The sequence below is a fragment of the Doryrhamphus excisus genome, chromosome 3 (assembly GCF_030265055.1).
Source record: "Doryrhamphus excisus isolate RoL2022-K1 chromosome 3, RoL_Dexc_1.0, whole genome shotgun sequence".
In the NCBI taxonomy this organism is placed as follows: domain Eukaryota; kingdom Metazoa; phylum Chordata; class Actinopteri; order Syngnathiformes; family Syngnathidae; genus Doryrhamphus; species Doryrhamphus excisus.
Window position 1 is genome coordinate 15,792,969 of NC_080468.1, and position 19,938 is coordinate 15,812,906.

The 19,938-nt window shown below is 41.0% G+C and overlaps 2 protein-coding genes and 2 non-coding genes across 6 annotated transcripts in view; 2 read left to right on the forward strand and 2 right to left on the reverse strand.

Annotated features, from left to right (window-relative positions):
- Nucleotides 1–8: 8 nt before the first annotated feature.
- On the reverse strand, nt 9–19,222 carry eef2k (eukaryotic elongation factor 2 kinase). 3 transcript variants are annotated; one of them, XM_058068329.1, is made up of 20 exons: nt 18,806–19,222; nt 18,645–18,722; nt 18,068–18,351; nt 17,923–17,979; nt 15,840–15,940; nt 13,027–13,087; nt 12,923–12,960; nt 11,275–11,446; nt 11,048–11,197; nt 10,806–10,938; nt 9,120–9,247; nt 7,893–8,091; nt 7,740–7,798; nt 7,595–7,672; nt 4,971–5,027; nt 4,194–4,325; nt 3,901–4,089; nt 3,683–3,807; nt 689–867; nt 14–606 (listed from the first exon to the last, which is right to left on the reverse strand). In XM_058068329.1, exons 3-20 carry the CDS (start codon nt 18,308–18,310, stop codon nt 497–499), a joined length of 2,211 nt encoding a protein of 736 aa, XP_057924312.1. In that variant the 5' UTR covers nt 18,311–18,351; nt 18,645–18,722; nt 18,806–19,222; the 3' UTR covers nt 14–496. The 3 variants fall into 3 exon arrangements, with proteins under 3 accessions (XP_057924314.1, XP_057924312.1, XP_057924313.1); XM_058068331.1 differs by lacking the exons at nt 18,645–18,722; nt 18,806–19,222 and having other exon boundaries at nt 9–606; nt 17,955–17,979; nt 18,068–18,132; XM_058068330.1 differs by lacking the exon at nt 4,971–5,027 and having other exon boundaries at nt 16–606; nt 18,645–19,222.
- trnag-ucc (transfer RNA glycine (anticodon UCC)) lies at nt 5,238–5,309 on the reverse strand. Its single transcript has one exon. It is a non-coding gene; the product is annotated as a tRNA-Gly (tRNA).
- LOC131126126 (CDP-diacylglycerol--glycerol-3-phosphate 3-phosphatidyltransferase, mitochondrial) overlaps nt 19,071–19,938 on the forward strand; it is a 31,013-nt gene continuing 30,145 nt past the window's right edge. The window contains exon 1 of the mRNA XM_058068334.1: nt 19,071–19,147. The gene's annotated coding sequence lies outside the window, so the exon portion shown is untranslated. The remainder of the gene's footprint in view (nt 19,148–19,938) is intronic.
- trnal-uag (transfer RNA leucine (anticodon UAG)) lies at nt 19,522–19,603 on the forward strand. The gene has a single exon. It is a non-coding gene; the product is annotated as a tRNA-Leu (tRNA).

Consider the following 19,938-nt stretch of genomic DNA (forward strand, 5'->3'; position numbering starts at 1 on the left):
TTTTAGTTTTGGTTAGGTTTCCCCTAATTTAGGTTAGGGGTTAAGGTTAAGGGGGAAGGGTCAGGTAGGGTTAGGGGAAGTCTGCTGCCCCTGCTACCCGAACCCGGATAAGCGGAGGAGAATGGATGGATGGACAACATAAACCCTAAAAACGCTTCAGCAAAATTAAAGTTTGTACTCAAAAATTTATTTATGTCTTTTTACAGTTTGATACTGTATAATGTTGTTTTTTAAACATCCATACTTCACACATCACACTGAGAGAAAACGCTCAAGACTAAAGTGGATACTGAAAGAGGGAAGACGCTTCCCTCAGAAGAAATCTTGCACAGAATACTTGATGAAGATGGAATACGCAACATGCAAACACGCATAAGCACCATTCGCTAAAGATTTGTTATAAAAATGATGTAAACGCCACTCATGCAGGCTTTTGTAAGCAGCCCCCCCACCCCCCCATAAGGCCTTTTTGTGTTAAAAGCGTGCAGCTTAAGATTTACTCCTCCATCATGGCCCACGCCTCCTCGGCTTTCATGTAGTACTGGTTGGCCAGGCGACCCTTCATGGCCTCCATGGCGGCCTCTGCTGCTTCCGTAAACAGGTCGCCTGTTGGTAGGGAAGGTGTGAGCATTTAGGGCGGAGTCTACCTCGGCATGAACACTCGCTTCAAGGCTTTTGATGCCTTCACCTGCTTTCTGCAGGTCGGCCGTGAGGTTGAAGCCTCCATCTTGGAACATCTGGGCCTCTCTGGCCAGCAGGAGGTGACGGGGCTCGTCCTGTATGCCGTCGAACTCCCCCCCTTCGTCGTGCTCCGTCATGTTCAAAGCGCTGTCGTACCAATGTATGGCTTCCTCCCAGTCCTGCTTTCTGCATGAGTGAAAGCACACAAGGCGGCAATGAGGTCACCTTTCAAAATGGGGGTTTGCTGTTTGCTCTGTGCTCTGTCGTGAAGCAAAACAGCAGGTTTATATGTACGTATGCACGTGTATACATATATACATACGTACATACATATACATACGTAAATACATATACATACATACGTACATACATACATATACATACGTACATACATATACATATGTAAATACATATACATACGTACATACATATACATACATACGTACATACATATACATACATACGTACATACATATACATATGTAAATACATATACATACATACGTACATACGTACGTACATACATACCTACATACGTACATACATATACATATGTAAATACATATACCTACATACGTACATATATACACATACATATATATACATACGTACATACATACGTACATACATACGTACGTACATACATACATATATATATACATACGTACGTACGTACATACGTATGTACATACATACATACATACGTACATACATACATACGTACATACATACATATGTCCATACATACATATGTCCATACATACGTACATATAGATACATACGTACATACATATGTCCATACATACGTACATACATATGTCCATACATATGTACATACATATATACACAAACATACATACGTACGTACGTACATATATACACATGCGTACATATAGATACATACATACATACGTACATATGTACATATAGATACATACGTACATATGTACATATAGATACATACGTACATATGTACATATAGATACATACGTACATATGTACATATAGATACATACGTACATATGTACATATAGATACATATGTACATATAGATACATACGTACATATGTACATATAGATACATATGTACATATAGATACATACGTACATATGTACATATAGATACAGTGGGGCAAAAAAGTATTTAGTCAGCCACCAATTGTGCAAGTTCTCCCACTTAAAAAGATGAGAGAGGCCTGTAATTTTCATCATAGGTACGCTTCAACTATGAGAGACAAAATGAGAAAAAAAAATCCAGATAATCATATTGTTTGATTTTTAAAGAATTTATTTGCAAATCATGGTGGAAAATAAGTATTTGGTCAAAAACAAAAGTTCATCTCAATACTTTGTGATATACCCTTTGTTGGCAATGACAGAGATCAAACGTTTTCTGTAACTCTTCACAAGATTTTCACACACTGTTGTAGGTATTTTGGCCCATTCCTCCATGCAGATCGCCTCTAGAGCAGTGATGTTTAGGGGCTGTCGCTGGGCAACACGGATTTTCAACTCCCTCCAAAGATTTTCTATGGGGTTGAGATCTGGAGACTGGCTAGGCCACTCCAGGACCTTGAAATGCTTCTTATGAAGCCACTCCTTCGTTGCCCGGGCGGTGTGTTTGGGATCGTTGTCATGCTGAAAGACCCAGCCACGTTTCATCTTCAGTGCCCTTGCTGATGGAAGAAGGTTTTCATTCAGAATCTCACGATACATGGCCCCATTCATTCTCCCATTTACACGGATCAGTTGTCCTGGTCCCTTTGCAGAAAAACAGCCCCAGAGCATGATGTTTCCACCCCCATGCTTCACAGTAGGTGTGGTGTTGTTTGGATGCAACTCAGCATTCTTTCTCCTCCAAACACGACGAGTTGAGTTGATACCAAAAAGTTCTATTTTGGTTTCATCTGACCATATTACATTCTCCCAATCCTCTTCTGGATCATCCAAATGCTCTCTAGCAAACTTCAGACGGGCTTGGACATGTACTGGCTTCAGCAGGGGGACACGTCTGGCACTGCAGGATTTGAGTCCCTGGCGGCGGAGTGTGTTACTTATGGTAGCCTTCGTTAATATGGTCCCAGCTCTCTGCAGGTCTTTCACTAGGTCCCCCCGTGTGGTTCTGGGATTTTTGCTCACCGTTCTTGTTATCATTTTGACCCCACGGGGTGAGATCTTGCGTGGAGCCCCAGATCGAGGGAGATTATCGGTGGTCTTGTAGGTCTTCCATTTTCTCACAATTGCTCCCACAGTTGATTTCTTCACACCAAGCTGCTTAACTATTGCAGATTCAGTCTTCCCAGCCTGGTGCAGGTCTACAATTTTGTTTCTGATGTCCTTTGACAGCTCTTTGGTCTTGGCCATAGTGGAGTTTGGAGTGTGACTGTCTGAGGTTGTGGACAGGTGTCTTTTATACTGATAACCAGTTCAAACAGGTGCCATCAATACAGGTAACGAGTGGAGGACAGAGGAGCTTCTTAAAGAAGAACTTACAGGTCTGTGAGAGCCACAAATCTTGCTTGTTTGTAGGTGACCAAATACTTATTTTCCACCATGATTTGCAAATAAATTCTTTAAAAATCAAACAATGTGATTATCTGGATTTTTTTTTCTCATTTTGTCTCTCATAGTTGAAGCGTACCTATGATGAAAATTACAGGCCTCTCTCATCTTTTTAAGTGGGAGAACTTGCACAATTGGTGGCTGACTAAATACTTTTTTGCCCCACTGTACATACGTACATATAGATATATACACATATGTACATACAGATATATACACATACGTACATACAGATACGTACATACATACAGATACGTACATACATATATACATACATACATACGTACATACATATATACATACGTACATATATACATACGTACATATATACATACGTACATATATACATACATACATATATACATACATACATATATACATACATACATATATACATGTGTTTTATTGCAAATAAACAACACAAAGAAAGTAGTCTGACCTGTCTGCAGACAGATTAACGCCCGTATCAAAAGCTCGGGCCACCGTGATCATGGAAGATCTGTCGCCAGCTTCTGCAGCCTGCAACAGGAACTTGAATCCTTTCATCCTGTTTCCGGCGTTGTCCTGGAATACACACACACACACACACACACAGTCGTGTTTAGGTGGATGGAAGGTCAGAGACAATGGAGAGGATAGAGGAGGAGGAGGAAGCACCTCCAGTTCCACGTTCGGCAGGATGTGGTGGGGCAGCTGCAGGCAGCACTGTCCCAAAACGATGATGGCCTCCAACTCGCCGCACTGGGCCGCTCGCTCCAGGTGAAACATAGCGGAGTCCTGATCCCACTGCTCATCCTTCTCACAGAAACGCCCCCCCTCGTGGTAGCGTACCATGGCCAGGTGCACCTACACAGGAGAAAAGCATCAAATAGATTCTAACTAGGTGTGTTGTGTTCAAAGCCGACCACGTTACAGCAGCGTTACACCCCTGAAGGTCATTTTCATCCCACCTTTCCCAGGATGGACTGGCCGATGCGCTTCTGCATCAGAGAGCTGAGTCGCTCCACCTCGGTGGCCACGCAGGACGGTCTGTGTACATGAGCGCGAGACGAGTGGAAGAAGCTCCACTTCTCCTCCGTCAGCTGGATGGAAAACACACACAGCGGCGTTCACACAACGTTGCTCTACGGCAGCTTATCGCCACCACAACGACACGTCAAGCAGTCTATAAGGCGCGGAGGAGGGCCGGGCTCCTCCTCTCGCTACCGGAGGAGGAGGCTGAGGAGGAGGAGGAGGAGATCACTGCTGGTTTGGATGGGGAGAAACAAAATCACACAACTGGCAGGAAGAGGAGCACACAGATGGAAACACAGGAGGTAGATGGTTGGGTTGCTTTTAGACAAATGCCGGGGTGTCCAAAGTGTAGCCCGGGGGCCATTTATGAGAATGAGAAACAAAATTGTAATTTTTGGATTTTTTTTTTTGTGAATAATAATTTTTAGTGAATATGGTGGAATAAAGTCAAAATATGAAGACAAAAAAGTTGTATTTTAACTATAAACTCTTATAAACTCTTAATATTATGAGTGTGTCCCTCTGTGGTAGAAGAGGAGACACCCCCCTGGGGGAGCAACCACCTTCCTCTCGTGCAGGAATATCAACGGCATGAGGATTGTGAGACGGGGGAAAAAAGGAGACAAACAGAAGTGAGGCTGTTCGATGCCAGTGATTGGTGATTGGTGTTAAATGATTCGTTATTCACACCGGCGTCTCGCATCTTGGTTTACCCGTCTGAAACTGTCCTCATCCGACTCTGAATAATGTCTTTGGTAGCGATGGCGGGCCTACAGCATGTGGTGATAAAAACACGCATCATCATAACACAGCAGCAAACCAGCTAAATGACAAATGATTTATTGATGACTCTGCTAGGGGTGTCCAACATGCGGGTTGAGGCCACTTGTTTGTTATTAGCACACACCGTATACAGTATATATTACTGTAATATATAAGATAAGATAGGCCTTTATTTGTCCCTCAGTGGGGAAATTTGCTGCATTGGCTGGGAATCGAACCCAGGTCAACTGCTTGGAAGGCAGCTATGCTCACCACTATACCACCAATGCTGTAATACACAATAAATTACATGCAATATAATACTAAGAAACAGTATCCATCGTTTTCTATACCACTTATCCTTACTAGGGTCACAGGGGTATGCTGGAGCCTATCCCAGCTGTCTTCAGGAAGCAGGCGTGTACACCTTGGATTGGGATTATAATTATGATGACCTGAAAAATGAAACTTTCATTCATTCATTTTATACCGCTTATCCTCACGAGGGTCGTGGGGGGTGCTGGAGCCTATCCCAGCTGTCTTTGGGTAGCAGGCGGGTACACCTTGGGCTGGGATTATAATCATTCATTCATTTTCTACCGCTTATCCTCACGAGGGTCACGGGGGGGGGGTGCTGGAGCCTATCCCAGCTGTCTTTGGGAATAGGCGGGTACACCTTGGACTGGGATTATAATCATGATGACCTGAAAAATTAAACTTTCATTCATTCATTTTCTACCGCTTATCCTCACAAAGGTAGCAGGGGGAGCTGGAGCCTATCCCAGCTGTCTTTGGCAAGCAGGCAGGTACACCTTGGACTGGGATTATAATCATTCATTCATTCATTCATTCATTCATTCATTTTCTACCGCTTATCCTCATGAGGGTCGTGGGGGTGCTGGAGCCTACCCCAGCTGTCTTTGGGAAGCAGGCGGGTACACCTTGGATTGGGATTATAATCATGATGACCTGAAAAATGAAACTTTCATTCATTCATTTTCTACCGCTTATCCTCAGGAGGGTCGCGGGGGTGCTGGAGCCTATCCCAGCTGTCTTTGGGAAGCAGGCGGGTACACCTTGGGCTGGGATTATAATCATTCATTCATTCATTTTCTACCGCTTATCCTCACGAGGGTCGCGGGGGGGTGCTGGAGCCTATCCCAGCTGTCTTTGGGAATAGGCGGGTACACCTTGGACTGGGATTATAATCATGATGACCTGAAAAATGAAACTTTCATTCATTCATTTTTTACCGCTTATCCTCAGGAGGGTCGCGGGGGTGCTGGAGCCTATCCCAGCTGTCTTTGGGAAGCAGGCGGGTACACCTTGGATTGGGATTATAATCATGATGACGTGAAAAATGAAACTTTCATTCATTCATTTTCTACCGCTTATCCTCAGGAGGGTCGCGGGGGTGCTGGAGCCTATCCCAGCTGTCTTTGGGAAGAAGGCGTGTACACCTCGGACTGGGATTATAATCATTCATTTATTAATTCATTCGTTTTCTACCGCTTATCCTCATGAGGGTCGTGGGGGTGCTGGAGCCTATCCCAGCTGTCTTTGGGAAGCAGGCCGGTTAACACCTAGAACTGGGATTATAATCATGATGACCTGAAAAATTTAACTTTCATTCATTCATTTTGTACCGCTTATCCTCAGGAGGGTCGCGGGGGTGCTGGAGCCTATCCCAGCTGTCTTTGGGAAGAAGGCGTGTACACCTCGGATTGGGATTATAATCATTCATTTATTAATTCATTCATTTTCTACCGCTTATCCTCATGAGGGTCGTGAGGGTGCTGGAGCCTATCCCAGCTGTCTTTGGGAAGCAGGCCGGTTAACACCTTGGACTGGGATTATAATCATGATGACCTGAAAAATTTAACTTTCATTCATTCATTTTGTACCGCTTATCCTCATGAGGGTCGCGCGGGGGTGCTGGAGCCTATCCCAGCTGTCTTTGGGAAGCAGGCAGGTACACCTTGGGCTGGGATTATAATCATTCATTCATTCATTCATTCATTCATTTTCTACCACTTATCCTCACGAGGGTTGCGGGGCATGCTGGAGCCTATCCCAGCTGTCTTTGGGAAGCAGGCGGGTACACCTTGGATTGGGATTATAATCATGATGACCTGAAAAATGAAACTCTCATTCATTAATTTTCTACCGCTTATCCTGATGAGGGTCGCGGGGGTGCTGGAGCCTATCCCAGCTGTTTTTGGGTGAGAGGCGGGGGGTACACCCTGGACTGGTGGCCAGCCAATCACAGGGCACATATAGACAAACAACCATTCACACTCACATTCATACCTATGGACAATTTGGAGTCGCTAATTAACCTAGCATGTTTTTGGAATGTGGGAGGAAACCTTTAATACTAAAATTTAATTATTTTTTTTAATTCCCTGAAAAATATGAAAATATAGTGACAAACATTCTTACTAAGGTTTATTAGATTTTTCTGCATGTGTGATGTTTGGACACCCCCTGCTGGACATGATCCATAACTACAACTCCATGTCCACTGTCTAATATGCAGCATGTGACCGGCGGTCATAAGGCAATGTTTATTTACCCCGTCCACGTGGTCGTTGGGGTCCCCCTCGCTCCTCTTCTCGCTGGGGTAGCCGCTGTCCCCGCCACTGTCTGATTCCTACGCACATTCACGGAGACGTTTACGCTCCCTGGACTTCCTGTCCGTAAAAGTTGTCGTCGCTCACCCTGTGTTCGCCTGCGTTGTCAAGTCGATCCTGCTCGTACATCCCAGTGAAAGATAAGCCTAAAGGAAAAAGATTGTAGTGCTGCGTTCACGGTGGCTGGGATAGTTAAGTATCCCGGCTAGAATCAACCCTGAAATAACAACGCATACGTACCAGCGGGGGACCTTCCCATGTATCCATGCGTCACCAGCGGGGAGCAAGGCACCGAGTCGGCATCGCTCATGCTCTCATCCGCGGATGACGTCTCAGACAGGCGGGTCAGCAGGGGGGGCACCCGGCTCCCTGACATGGTACGGACTCGGGGGGAGCCGCACTGTTCCTCGCAGCCCCTCAGCACCGTTTTAGCCGATTTCTACGAGAGAGCGAGATTGTCTTATTATGTCGTATTTACTTCACAGTCACACTGGTGGGATTGCTGGCCAAACGGGTACTGAATCCATTCTAATGTACTGAATCGTTTTGAATCGTTCGGAATGAAACAATAGAGCAACCACCAATTGTGATGAGTTGAATCATTATTAAAAGGCATTGTTACTTTCTTCCTGTATATGTTTATTTGGAACATGCTACATACTAATAATATAATAATAATAATAATAATAATAATAATAATAATAATAATAATAATAATAATAATAATAATACATAATACATAATAAATAATAAATAATAAATAATAATTATATATAATAATATATAAATAATAATATAAATCTAAACATAAATGATAATAATAATAATATAATATAATAATAATATAATAATAATATAATAATAATATAATAATAATATAATAATAATATAATAATAATAATATAATAATATAATAATATAATAATAATATAATAATAGCATGCTAATCTGTGTCTGCTAATGCTAACACTACTGAAACCGAAGCACCAGGAACAAGACGTTTCCTGATTGCTTCTCGACTTCGGAATAGCTTAAATCAGTTGACAAATTTAAAAAATGTCCCATTCATTTTCAAATGGAAAAATGCTGTCGGGTTGTTCGGATTGTGGGAAAATCGGGGAATTTTTTTTTATACCTGAAGAGCTGAACGACTTGAATAGTTTGATTCCGTTAAAACAAACAACAACAAAATAAGAAGACAAATATTAACAATTATAATAAATTGATGAAAATTGGAGTCAAATTTATATTTATAAAAATGTGTATATTTAAATTAAATATTTAGAAATGTTTATTATATAATTTATATGTGTGAATGGTCAAGCATTCACAAATATAAATTCATGAAATAAATACATGAATTGTAGGTATAAACCAGCCCACATCAGTTTACACACTGGTGTGTACACCCTGGTGTTTACACCCTGGTGTACGCTCCTGTAACGCCTAAGTGAGGGGTTTGATTACCAGGAGTTTGTTGGTGCAGTCCAGCTGCTGCTTCTCGGGGGGGGAGAGGTCAAAAGGAGTGAGGCCCATGCTCTTGCAGATCTTGTTGCACAGGTGTGAGTGGAAGAACAGGGCCATGCCTCGTACGCCTGAAAAACAACACAAATAAAGTGCCTTTAAAAACAGACCACAGCCTTTCAAACCACTTAGATATTTGCTAAAGCTACACATGCAGATATGCTAAAGGGATATACAATATGTTTCTACAAATAACTTTATGTTAGCTTTGTCATTTGGGTGAAAAAGACTATTATTAGTATGAACTTTGGTGTCTTTTTTCCCCCATGTTTGCTATTGTTTTTGAAATGTTCCAAATATTTCAACTATTCAATTTCTTTTCATACTATTATGACCTTATTCTCATCATTTTTTAGACTTTATTGCCATAATATTATCACATTTTCACCAACCTCATTTTCCAAAACGTACAACTTAAAACTAAAAAAAATTAAATTAAAAAACTAAAAAGTTGTTGTTTGTTTCTCATATATTATGACTTTTAAACAATATAAATTAATGTATAAATATTATAAATATTTTCATTCATTAATATATCAAGTCTATGCTACTATGCTAAAATGACATTATTTAGCCTCATAGTACTATGTGTTTATTCTCAGATAATTATCATTTCACTTTTTCTTAATATTTTGACTTTATTTGCGTAACATTACAGCTGCATTTATGATTCTTCTGGGTTTTTTATATTGTCCAAATATTTCAGCTTTATTCTAAAAAAATTACAATTTTTTTTTTCAAAATCAAACCTTTTTTTCTTTTCTTTGTCCCTTTTTTTATAGAGAACTGATATTTTACTGAAACGTACCTACTGTATGTTCTACTGCTGATGACTAAAGAATGGAAAAAGGTGGAAATCTCTATTCATTATTAACATTATTGTGTGTGCCTTCAAAAAAATCAGTCCAAATGATGAAAAATGGCCGGTACCGAGAAGGACATTTAATTTTTTTTTTATGAATTTAATTTCATTAATTAATTTTTTTTCTCATTATTTTGACTTTAGCCATAAAATAACAGCTGTTTCTATTTCTTAATTTTCCAACCCTCTCAACCTTTTTTGTACATTTTCTTCTTATAATTATGACTTATTATGACTTACTATTCCCATAATATTTTCTATTTTATTCTTTTGATTGATTACTGTTGATTTTTCAATTTTTGTTTAGTTGTAGTAGCTACAAATGGCCCCCGGGGGCCACAATTTGGATTATTCATTCATTCATGCATTTTCTACCGCTTTTCCTCACGAGGGTTGCGCGGGTGCTGGAGCCTATCCCAGCTGTCTTTGGGCGAGAGGCGGGGTACACCCTGGACTGGTGGCCAGCCAATCACAGGGCACATATAGACAAACAACCATTCACACTCACATTCATACCTATGGACAATTTGGAGTCGCTAATTAACCTAGCATGTTTTTTTTGGAATGTGGGAGGAAACCGGAGTACCCGGAGAAAACCCACGCATGCACGGGGAGAACATGCAAACTCCACACAGAGATGGCCGAGGGTGGAATTGAACCCTGGTCTCCTCGCTGCGAGGTCTGTTCGCTAACCACTCGACCACCGTGCCGCCCACAATTTGGATTATTCTGCTCTAAAAGCTAAAAACAATAAAAACATAACTTACCCAGATTCCCATCACCAAAGTCGGTCCCCTTGTCCGTGTGGATCTGAGGGTCGGTGTAGAGGTCGCCCACACCCTGGATGTCCACCACGATCAGCTGGTGGCCCGAACGCTCGAAGGTGAAGTGACTGAACGCCTGACGAACACAAAGACGACGGATTAGGATTAGGATTAACAATGCATAAACCGGTGCACACTTTGGTTCTTTGAAGCAAACGTGAATACGTGTGACCCCGCCCCCTCACCTGTGGCGTCAGCCTGATGTTGTCGTCCCGCACGAAGCCGGAGTTGGAGTTGTACTTGATGTACTTCCCCTCGATGTAATGCTCCAGGTGGAAGAGCGGCTTTCCCGGACGATCTGTCATCTCCACCACGCACATCTGCATGATGTCCACCTGGCACGTTCCCAAGATTCAACATTAGACCAGCCCCCCGATTCCTGAGCCCGCACCCCCCAACGCCATCGATCTACCTGCTTGGGAGGCTTGTGGCGGTTGAACTCTTCCCCCCACAGCTTGGCCTCCATCTGCAGGCGGACGTCCTCAAAGTAGACGCCTCTGTCCACCGTCTCCATGTAGCGCTTGGCCACGTAGTTGGACGCCGACTTCCAGTTGCCGCTGTGTGAGAAGTTTGACAGCTTCTTCCTGTCGGCAAAGACGATAAAATTTAAAGAATGGGTGTCCAAAGTGAGACGCCGGGGGCCATTTGCGGCTTTTTTTTGACAGGGTTCCTTCTTTATGAATTGAATGTTTTTGTATTTAGAGCTTTTAACAATATTAGAGCCCTCTAGACATGAAATAGCACCCCTATAGTCACCTTTACACTCCTATGGCCCAATGTAGTTGGCATAATAGAAGAAAATAAGGCCGTGTGTTGTGTTCTGGGAGCTATAAGTGTGGGGGGGGAGGGCAGACAGGAAGTGACGTCGGCGGTTCAGAGTTGAGTTTTATCATCATCCAAACCTGTTATATCTGGTGCTTGTGTGTCTCACCAAACATTACTGACGCATAATGACCAGTATCATGGTCTTTAAATGTGTCTTCTGAATGCATAATATTTGAATTTTACCAAATTTAGCCATTTTTATTATTATTTATTTTTATTATTTTATTTTTAAATACATAAAATGTGCTTAAATATGGAGGTCATATGCTATCATGAAAAAAGCATGATGTATTAATTCATATATTTTTTAAAAAGCCATGAAAATCGAAGTGGTGAGTGACATTATTTTTCCTCCTGGGCTGCACGGTGGTCGAGTGGTTAGCGCAGCTAGGAGACCCGAGTTCAATTCTAATCTCTGTGTGGAGTTAGCATGTTCTTCCCGTGCATGTGTGGGTTTTCTCCGGGTACTCTGGTTTCCTCCCACATTCCAAAAACATGCTAGGTTAATTAGCGACTCCAAATTGTCCATAGGTATGAATGTGAGTGTGAATGGTTGTTTGTCAATATGTGCCCTGTGATTGGCTGGCCACCAGTCATCAGGTGCACCTTTTGGGTGTTAAGTTGCTATGTGATGAATTTAGTGCTGTTGGTAGTGACGACATCATAACATAACTGTCACAGTACACTGGTATATTTGCACAGCTAATGTGCACAGCTAGGCGACCTGAGTTCAATTCCACCCTCGGCTGCCTCTGTGTGGCGTTTGCATGTTGTCCCCATGCATGCGTGGGTTTTCTCCGGGTACTCCGGTTTCCTCCCACATTCCAAAAAAACATGCTAGGTTAATTAGCGACTCCAAATTGTCCATAGGTATGAATGTGAGTGTGAATGGTTGTTTGTCTATATGTGCCCTGTGATTGGCTGGCCACCAAGTCCAGGGTGGGATAGGCTCCAGCACCACTGCAGTAGAAAATGAGTGAATATTGTGAGTTTATTCTTTTGAAATTATGATTTTTTAATATTTTTTTTCGCTTTCCATTTTGAGTTCATGCTATTTCCTTAAAATAGCAATAAAATAAAAATAAAAATAAAAAATAGTTTTCCTTAAAAATAAATAAACGTATATAAACACGAGCCGTGTAAGGCGGCGCTTGCAGTTCTGGGTCACTAGAACACCCTCCCCCCCCCTTTCCTCCCCCTGCGTGAGAGCACTCGAGGGAAATATTTCTACTTACGTTCTGAAGCACTCCCTCATGGCGCCTTTCCCAAACGGCTGTGGAGGAACAAAAATAGTCAGCAAAGTCACACACTGCAACGTCTCACGAGTAAATACGCGTACCTGTGCCGCCATCTTAATGTAGACCTGGTCCTGGGCCCACTCCCCGGTGATGGCGTTATACCTGCGGTGCATTTATGGTGGTTAATAAAAATAAATCTGGAAACAAACACATGCCGCAAATGGCTGAGCATAATGGAAGCTAAAGAAGAATTAGCACTGCACCGCCCCAGGCCCTTCAAAGCAGCATTTCATAAGCACGTCCATAAACACATCATTAAAGTCTTATGGTGTCAATCAGTCCCCGGGGCCCATACGTCACTTTTGGACCACATCCAATGGCCGCCCCAGCCGCCGAAACGGGAAAAATAATATTACATAAAACTTTATTGATCCCTTGAGGGTGTGCCGTCAGGGAAATTAAGTAAGTACTTAAGTATATTCATCATATAATTCATAATTAAATTAATTCTAATATAATTAAGTATAATAAGTATACAAGACAGTACTAGCAAGAACAGTGCGGTATTTAGATTGCAACAATATGAATAAAATACAATAGTAAAATGTAAAAAAACTATAAAATGTAATTTACATTTTTACATATATTAAATATTAAATATTAAATATTAAATATTAAATATTAAATATTAAATATTAAATATTAAATATTAAATATTAAATAGAGCAAAGGGCAACGTTGATGCTAATTATAGACATTAATATTTAATATTTAATATTTAATATTTAATATTTAATATTTAATATTTAATATTTAATATTTAATATTTAATATTTAATATTTAATATTTAATATTTAATATTTAATATTTAATATTTAATATTTAATATTTTTTTAAAGCACCAATGAGGCGAGATTAACCGAATGCGTCGCGATGAGGGACCTCCAACACATCCAACCTTAGCAGCCACCTGAAACGCCAGCATGGCTACGGAAGCCTGGGGGCTTGTTCCTATCACTTTGCCACTTTTCTACTGCTCCTTTTTTCAACACATTGAATTATGCCAGGCTAAACAAGTACTGCAGACCAACAAAACAAAACGCTTTGGACAGCAAATGGCCCCCGGGCCACACTTTGAAGTGCACTTTATTATCTTGTGAGTTAATTTTTGCCCAGTGTGCGCATAGCACGAGGTCAGCGCGTGTTTAGTTTGGCAGGGTGAGTAGGGAATCGAACGCAGCAGTTGCAGGTTGAAGCAGACACGCAACGTATTGAAAACGTGTTTTTGGCCTCAGCCTGAGAACACAATGTTCTACGATACTAAAGCGGCCATTAGACGAGGAGGAGGGTAAATTTAGCACATGAATACCCGCCACTCCTTCCCTTCTCTCATTGGTTGGCATGGCAGGCCCACTGTGGGAAAACCAGCTCCTCCTGCATTGTGTATCTTCCAATGCTGGTACGTGGCGCTGGGCAGGCCGACAAGCCAGATGTGATCCACAGTGGGAACGAAGCACTCAAATAACATAAAATGTGCATTCCTTCTGCGGACACGAGGCGGAGGGGGGGCAGGTGAAGATAAATGTCAAAGTCAGCAGTCGGGGGGCGGGGCAAGGGCGGGCTGGTGTTTGTGACTTTAAAGTAAACTGGGGTGTGGCTATGCACTGGAATGACCCTGGAGATGGATTATGGAGGCTAAAATGGCCACAAAGTGTGAAACATGGGAATGATTAAAGCACAGAAAAACAATATTATGTTTTTTTTTAAGTTATGTGTCATGTTTTCACATAATATGCTAAATAATTAAAAACAAAGTCCACCATTTTTCCTCCAAACTACACCACATTGCTGTCGACTATTAATGTTTGTGGGATTCGACACAGGAAGAAGGTTTGGCTATTATTGAGTGGCACAGCACTAATAACATGCTAACAGGGGTGTCCAACGTGGGCCTGGGGGCCATTTGCAGCCCGTTTTACTGAGTAGAAACCATTCATTCATTCATTCATTTTCTACCGCTTTTCCTCACGAGGGTCGCGGGGGTGCTGGAGCCTATCCCAGCTGTCTTCGGGCGAGAGGCTGGTGGCCAGCCAATCACAGGGCACATATAGACAAACAACCATTCACACTCACATTCATACCTATGGACAATTTGGAATCGCTAATTAACCTAGCATGTTTTTGGAATGTGGGAGGAAACCGGAGTACCCGGAAAAAACCCACGCATGCACGGGGAGAACATGCTAACTCCACACAGAGATAGCCGAGGGTGGAATTGAACTCGGGTCTCCTAGCTGTGAGGTCTAGGTGCCAAATGTGTAAATGTGCAAATATACCAGTGTACAGTGACAGTTATGACGTCGTCACTACCAAACAGCACTAAATTCATCACATAGCAACTTAACACCCAAAAGGTGTACCTGATACAAACATGTATCAGGTACACCCTGGACTGGTGGCCAGCCAATCACAGGGCACATATAGACAAACAACCATTCACACTCACATTCATACCTATGGACAATTTGGAGTCGCTAATTAACCTAGCATGTTTTTTGGAATGTGGGAGGAATCCGGAGTACCCGGAGAAAACCCACGCATGCACGGGGAGAACATGCAAACTGGGTGGAATTGAACCCTGGTCTCCTAGCTGTGAGGTCTGCGTGCTAACCACTTAACCGCCGTGCAGTCGAGTAGAAACCATAGTAGAATTAATTTTACAAGAATAAAATAATAATTTTAAAAAAGTAGTAATGCTGTAAAATGGCCCCCAGGCGGCACTTTGGACACCCGTCAGAAAAAAGTAATGCAAACAAGCCTGACTGCTTTTTCGTAGGTCCAATTGAGGAGATTACAGTTAATCTGCCGACACGGCGATTAGCGCCACTAAACCCGGAATAAGGTGACTCCCACCTGTAGCGTAAGCAGGGTTCGGTCTCTTTGTCCTCCAGGTGAAACTCTGCCCAGGGGTCCGGCATGGCTTTGGCCTTTTTGACGGCATTTTTCCACGTTTCCTGTCACAACAAACACATGCATTGGTCATCATGGCGGATGATAGAATGACTTGTCACTTTATGTTAATCAGGGACACACCAAAGTACACTTTGTGTGTGGTTTATCACTGCGTACGCTTGAGGAGAAACCAGGAAGTGACAAGGAAGGATCATGTCGATTATCTTCAAACCATCACACACAAAAAGAGAACAGAAGCAGCAGAAGTTGACTTGAGGATGACAACGGCAAAAAACGCCATGTGACGTTTTATCGTCATGTGTGGCTGTGTCAGAAAATAGCTTTCTAAGCAAGAGGGGGTCGTCTGTCATGTCAGGAGAACATCTTAAATCGTCCCCACGTAATCCAATCCCTCACCAGCTCCCACTCCCACTCTGGTGCATTGTGCACGTCTCCCACGTATGCTACGTTTTCATCCGAGGGGAATCGGAAATTTAGCTCAACAATGTGTTCAACTGTACGTCTAAATATAGCACAGATCATATGCTCCTCCCATGCAGGTGAGTAAGGAGTTCTTTGGGTGGGTTCACACTTGTAGTGCTCTCAGTTAAGCCTCAAAAATTAGGGAAAATATGCAAAAAAATATGTTTTTTTAATAAAATTATTTTTTTAATACCAATATGTTTAAATATTAAATATATTAAATAAAATATTAAATATATGTAACTATTACCACCAGAATTTCTACTAGCCTCAACCTATAATGTTTTTAATATGACAGAATATTTTTAAATAAATAAGTTTAAATAAAACAAAATTACAATAAAAAATACATTTTATTATTTGTGAGATATATATATATTTTTTTTTTTTAATATTCTGTCATATTAAATCTTATTAAATCATTAAAATATTAAATTCTGTCATATTTGTGATATACATATATATATATATATATATATATCACAAATATGACAGAATTTAATATTTTAATATTTTAATATATTTTAATATTAAATATTAATTTAATATTTTAATGATATATATATATATATCACAAATATGACAGAATTTAATATTTTAATGATTTAATAAGATTTAATATGACAGAATATTTTAAAATATTCTATATTGTATAATTGTATTCTATAATTATATTCTACAAATTTAAATATATATATTTAAAATATAAAATATTCTGTCATATCACAATTTTTTTAATATGACAGAATATTTTAAAATAAATAATTTTAAATATATATATATATATTTAAAATTATTTATTTTAAAATAAATAATTTAGAATATTTTTTTTAATTTTTAGAATATTTTAAAATAAATAATTATATATATATATATATTTAGAATTATTTATTTTAAAATATTCTATATTCTATAATTTTATTCTATAATTATATTCTATAATTGTAAATATATATATTTAAAATTATTTATTTAAAAATATTCTGTCATATTACAATTCAATTACATATTCAATTTTTGATATATATCACAAATAATAAAATGTATTTTTTATTGTAATTTGGTCAGACAAAAAACAAAATCCTTCCACCATGATTTTTACCAGTAAAGTAATTTTGGCAGGTCTTTTCCCCGTGAACATTAAAATACAGGAAACCGAGTGCAAAAAAATATATAGTGTGACTGCACCTTTTGTTTAATGCAAACAATGTGTTGTGGAGTACCTGACAGAAAGTAAGTAGTAGTAATCCTGAAAATTGCACCCTAAATCAACAAAAGTGGTGCATCTCACAAACGTACCCTCACAGGCTTTGTATTAAAAAAAAAGAGTGTGTAAAGGAAGAGTTGTCGATGCATTCCATTGTCTGCTATTGTGGAGGAAACGCAGGCAGATTCCAAAACATGCAGATAGTTAGGAAGCTGTGGAATGAGACTAGCAGGAAAGCAACCAAAGCAATGAAGGGAAGGGACTGGTGTTGGAATGGTGAGAATGGTGGGATATGGTCAGTGTTGAAGAGGAGGAGGAGGAGGGAAGATACAATGATTTAATGGCGTAACATACCCGTGCACTCTCTGACAAAACCTTGTACGAACCTTCCGTCACATTGTCCCCATCACTCTAAAAAAAGGAAAAGGTGGAAGAAAGCGCACACAGGACGTTACCACCGCAAACAACAAAGAGCCGGCTGGCGGAACCCGGGGCTCACCTTGTACGAGAAACCGCTTTTCGGGAAGGAATCTGACAGCTGCCGATTGTTCACCAAGTTCTGCAAGTACTGACAGATTTCCCTGGCGGGGTCGTCCAAGAGGGGGCAGATGAAGTGGACGTCGCTGTCATCGTCGTCGTCGTCGCCATCTTCATCGGTGAGGGATGACACCCGTTGTTTGGGGGGAGCGCCCCTCGTGGCGCTGCCCTCGTCCTCCATGCTGAACATCAAGTCATCCTCCATCGTGTGTGAGAGACAGGTGTTTGTATAGAAGTAGGTCAATCCTGCAACCAGTACAAGTACTATGAAGTATTATGAAGTAGTATGACTTATGAAAGTAGATTCTGCAGTTTATAATGCTAAAGCTCAGCTCAGGATGCTCATCAAATGATGCTTTTGTGGTGCTTGGGACAATGTGGCTATGCATATCATGGATGCACGTGCAAACACACCATAGTGTTAGCATTGCATTGCAGTGTTAGCATCATTGAGAAGCTGCTATCAAAAACATGCATTAAACTAACCAAACCTGTATGCTAACAGTTTGTGATAGTCTCGGCAATAAAAAAAACGCCACCTCGTTGCTCTTCAATCGAGAAATTCTTCGTTTTCTTCGTCCACTAAGACTGGATCGGTCCCGCCTCTCCAACGAGCCCTGTGGGTCCCGAGGCAAGCAGTTCGATACCGTTCTATTCGGGGACTGGTTCCACCACACCGACGTGGACTGTCAGCACGTACCACAGCAGTGTTCGGTGGCAGCTCCGCCCATCCTGCTGTCGCCTTTCGGGCTATCGGAAATCTAACAACTAACGTCCACAATAAAAAGGACCGGAAATAAAGACTTAAATACTCATCAAGAAAATACAGACTTGTTCATATAAAATACAATAAAGTCACTTCAGTAGCCTTTTTTTAGTGAGAATGTGATTTTTTCAGACGTCTGCCATCACAGTGAATATTTACATTCACATGCCCGACGATGCATTTGAAAGCTGCGCCTGCTGATGCGGAAGTTGTCGCACTTGACCTGAGCTTGGTATCAAGCTTAACGCTTAGCAGAGCTGTAGTCAACTGTTAACGGTTAGTTGTCTTCCTCTTCGAACCGCTTCTCTCTTTAACATTATTAAAAGTCGTAAACAAACGTCGAGTTACCCCCCCCCCCCCCCAATCCCTCGACGTCGTCACGTACAAAACTAGTGCTCGCTTCGTTTGTCTCGCTCCTCGCGGCTACCTTACATTTCGGATCCGCTGATTCGACACATGAAATGTGTAAAACAAATTATTTGTACATTGTAGTTTGTTCATATCACATTGTAGATTAAAATCCAAATTTGGTATTTTATGTAGTTCACAATGTAATCTTTACAGTGTCGTTATTTAGCTGTCACTGGTTACACATAGTCACACACAATAGTGTGTATATATTTTAAATGGACAACATGGCTTACTTCAACGGTAGCGTGGCCGAGTGGTCTAAGGCGCTGGATTTAGGCTCCAGTCATCTCGATGGCGTGGGTTCGAATCCCACCGCTGCCATAAGACTTTTGATGTCAACTGTTTTACTTAGAATAGAAGTTAATGCAGCATTTATCTAACATGCCGACGTCAACAAAATGTATACACAACGGTCAAGATGGTCTGCATTTTTTCTATAATTATTTTGCTGGAGGGATAATTGTCCAACGACTGATGTGTACCGCACCTCCTGCCCAAAGTCAGCTGGGATAGGCTCCAGCATACCGCCATGATGCCAATGAAGATAAACGGCATAGACAGTGAATGGCTGGATAATTATCCAACAAATTCCCTCTTCGGTTAGCTTAAATAAAGCATCATTGAAGTGGCACAGAGATCACATAATACAAAGTATT

Coding starts and splice junctions, on each gene's coding strand:
- eef2k (XM_058068329.1), bottom strand. CDS start 18,310: ATGGAGGATGACTTGATGTTCAGCATGGAGGACGAGGGCAGCGCCACG. Junction 11,198..11,274: donor GCCACAAGCCTCCCAAGCAG/GTAGATCGATGG, acceptor GGAACGTGCCAG/GTGGACATCATGCAGATGTG. Junction 607..688: donor GGCCGACCTGCAGAAAGCAG/GTGAAGGCATCA, acceptor CCCTACCAACAG/GCGACCTGTTTACGGAAGCA.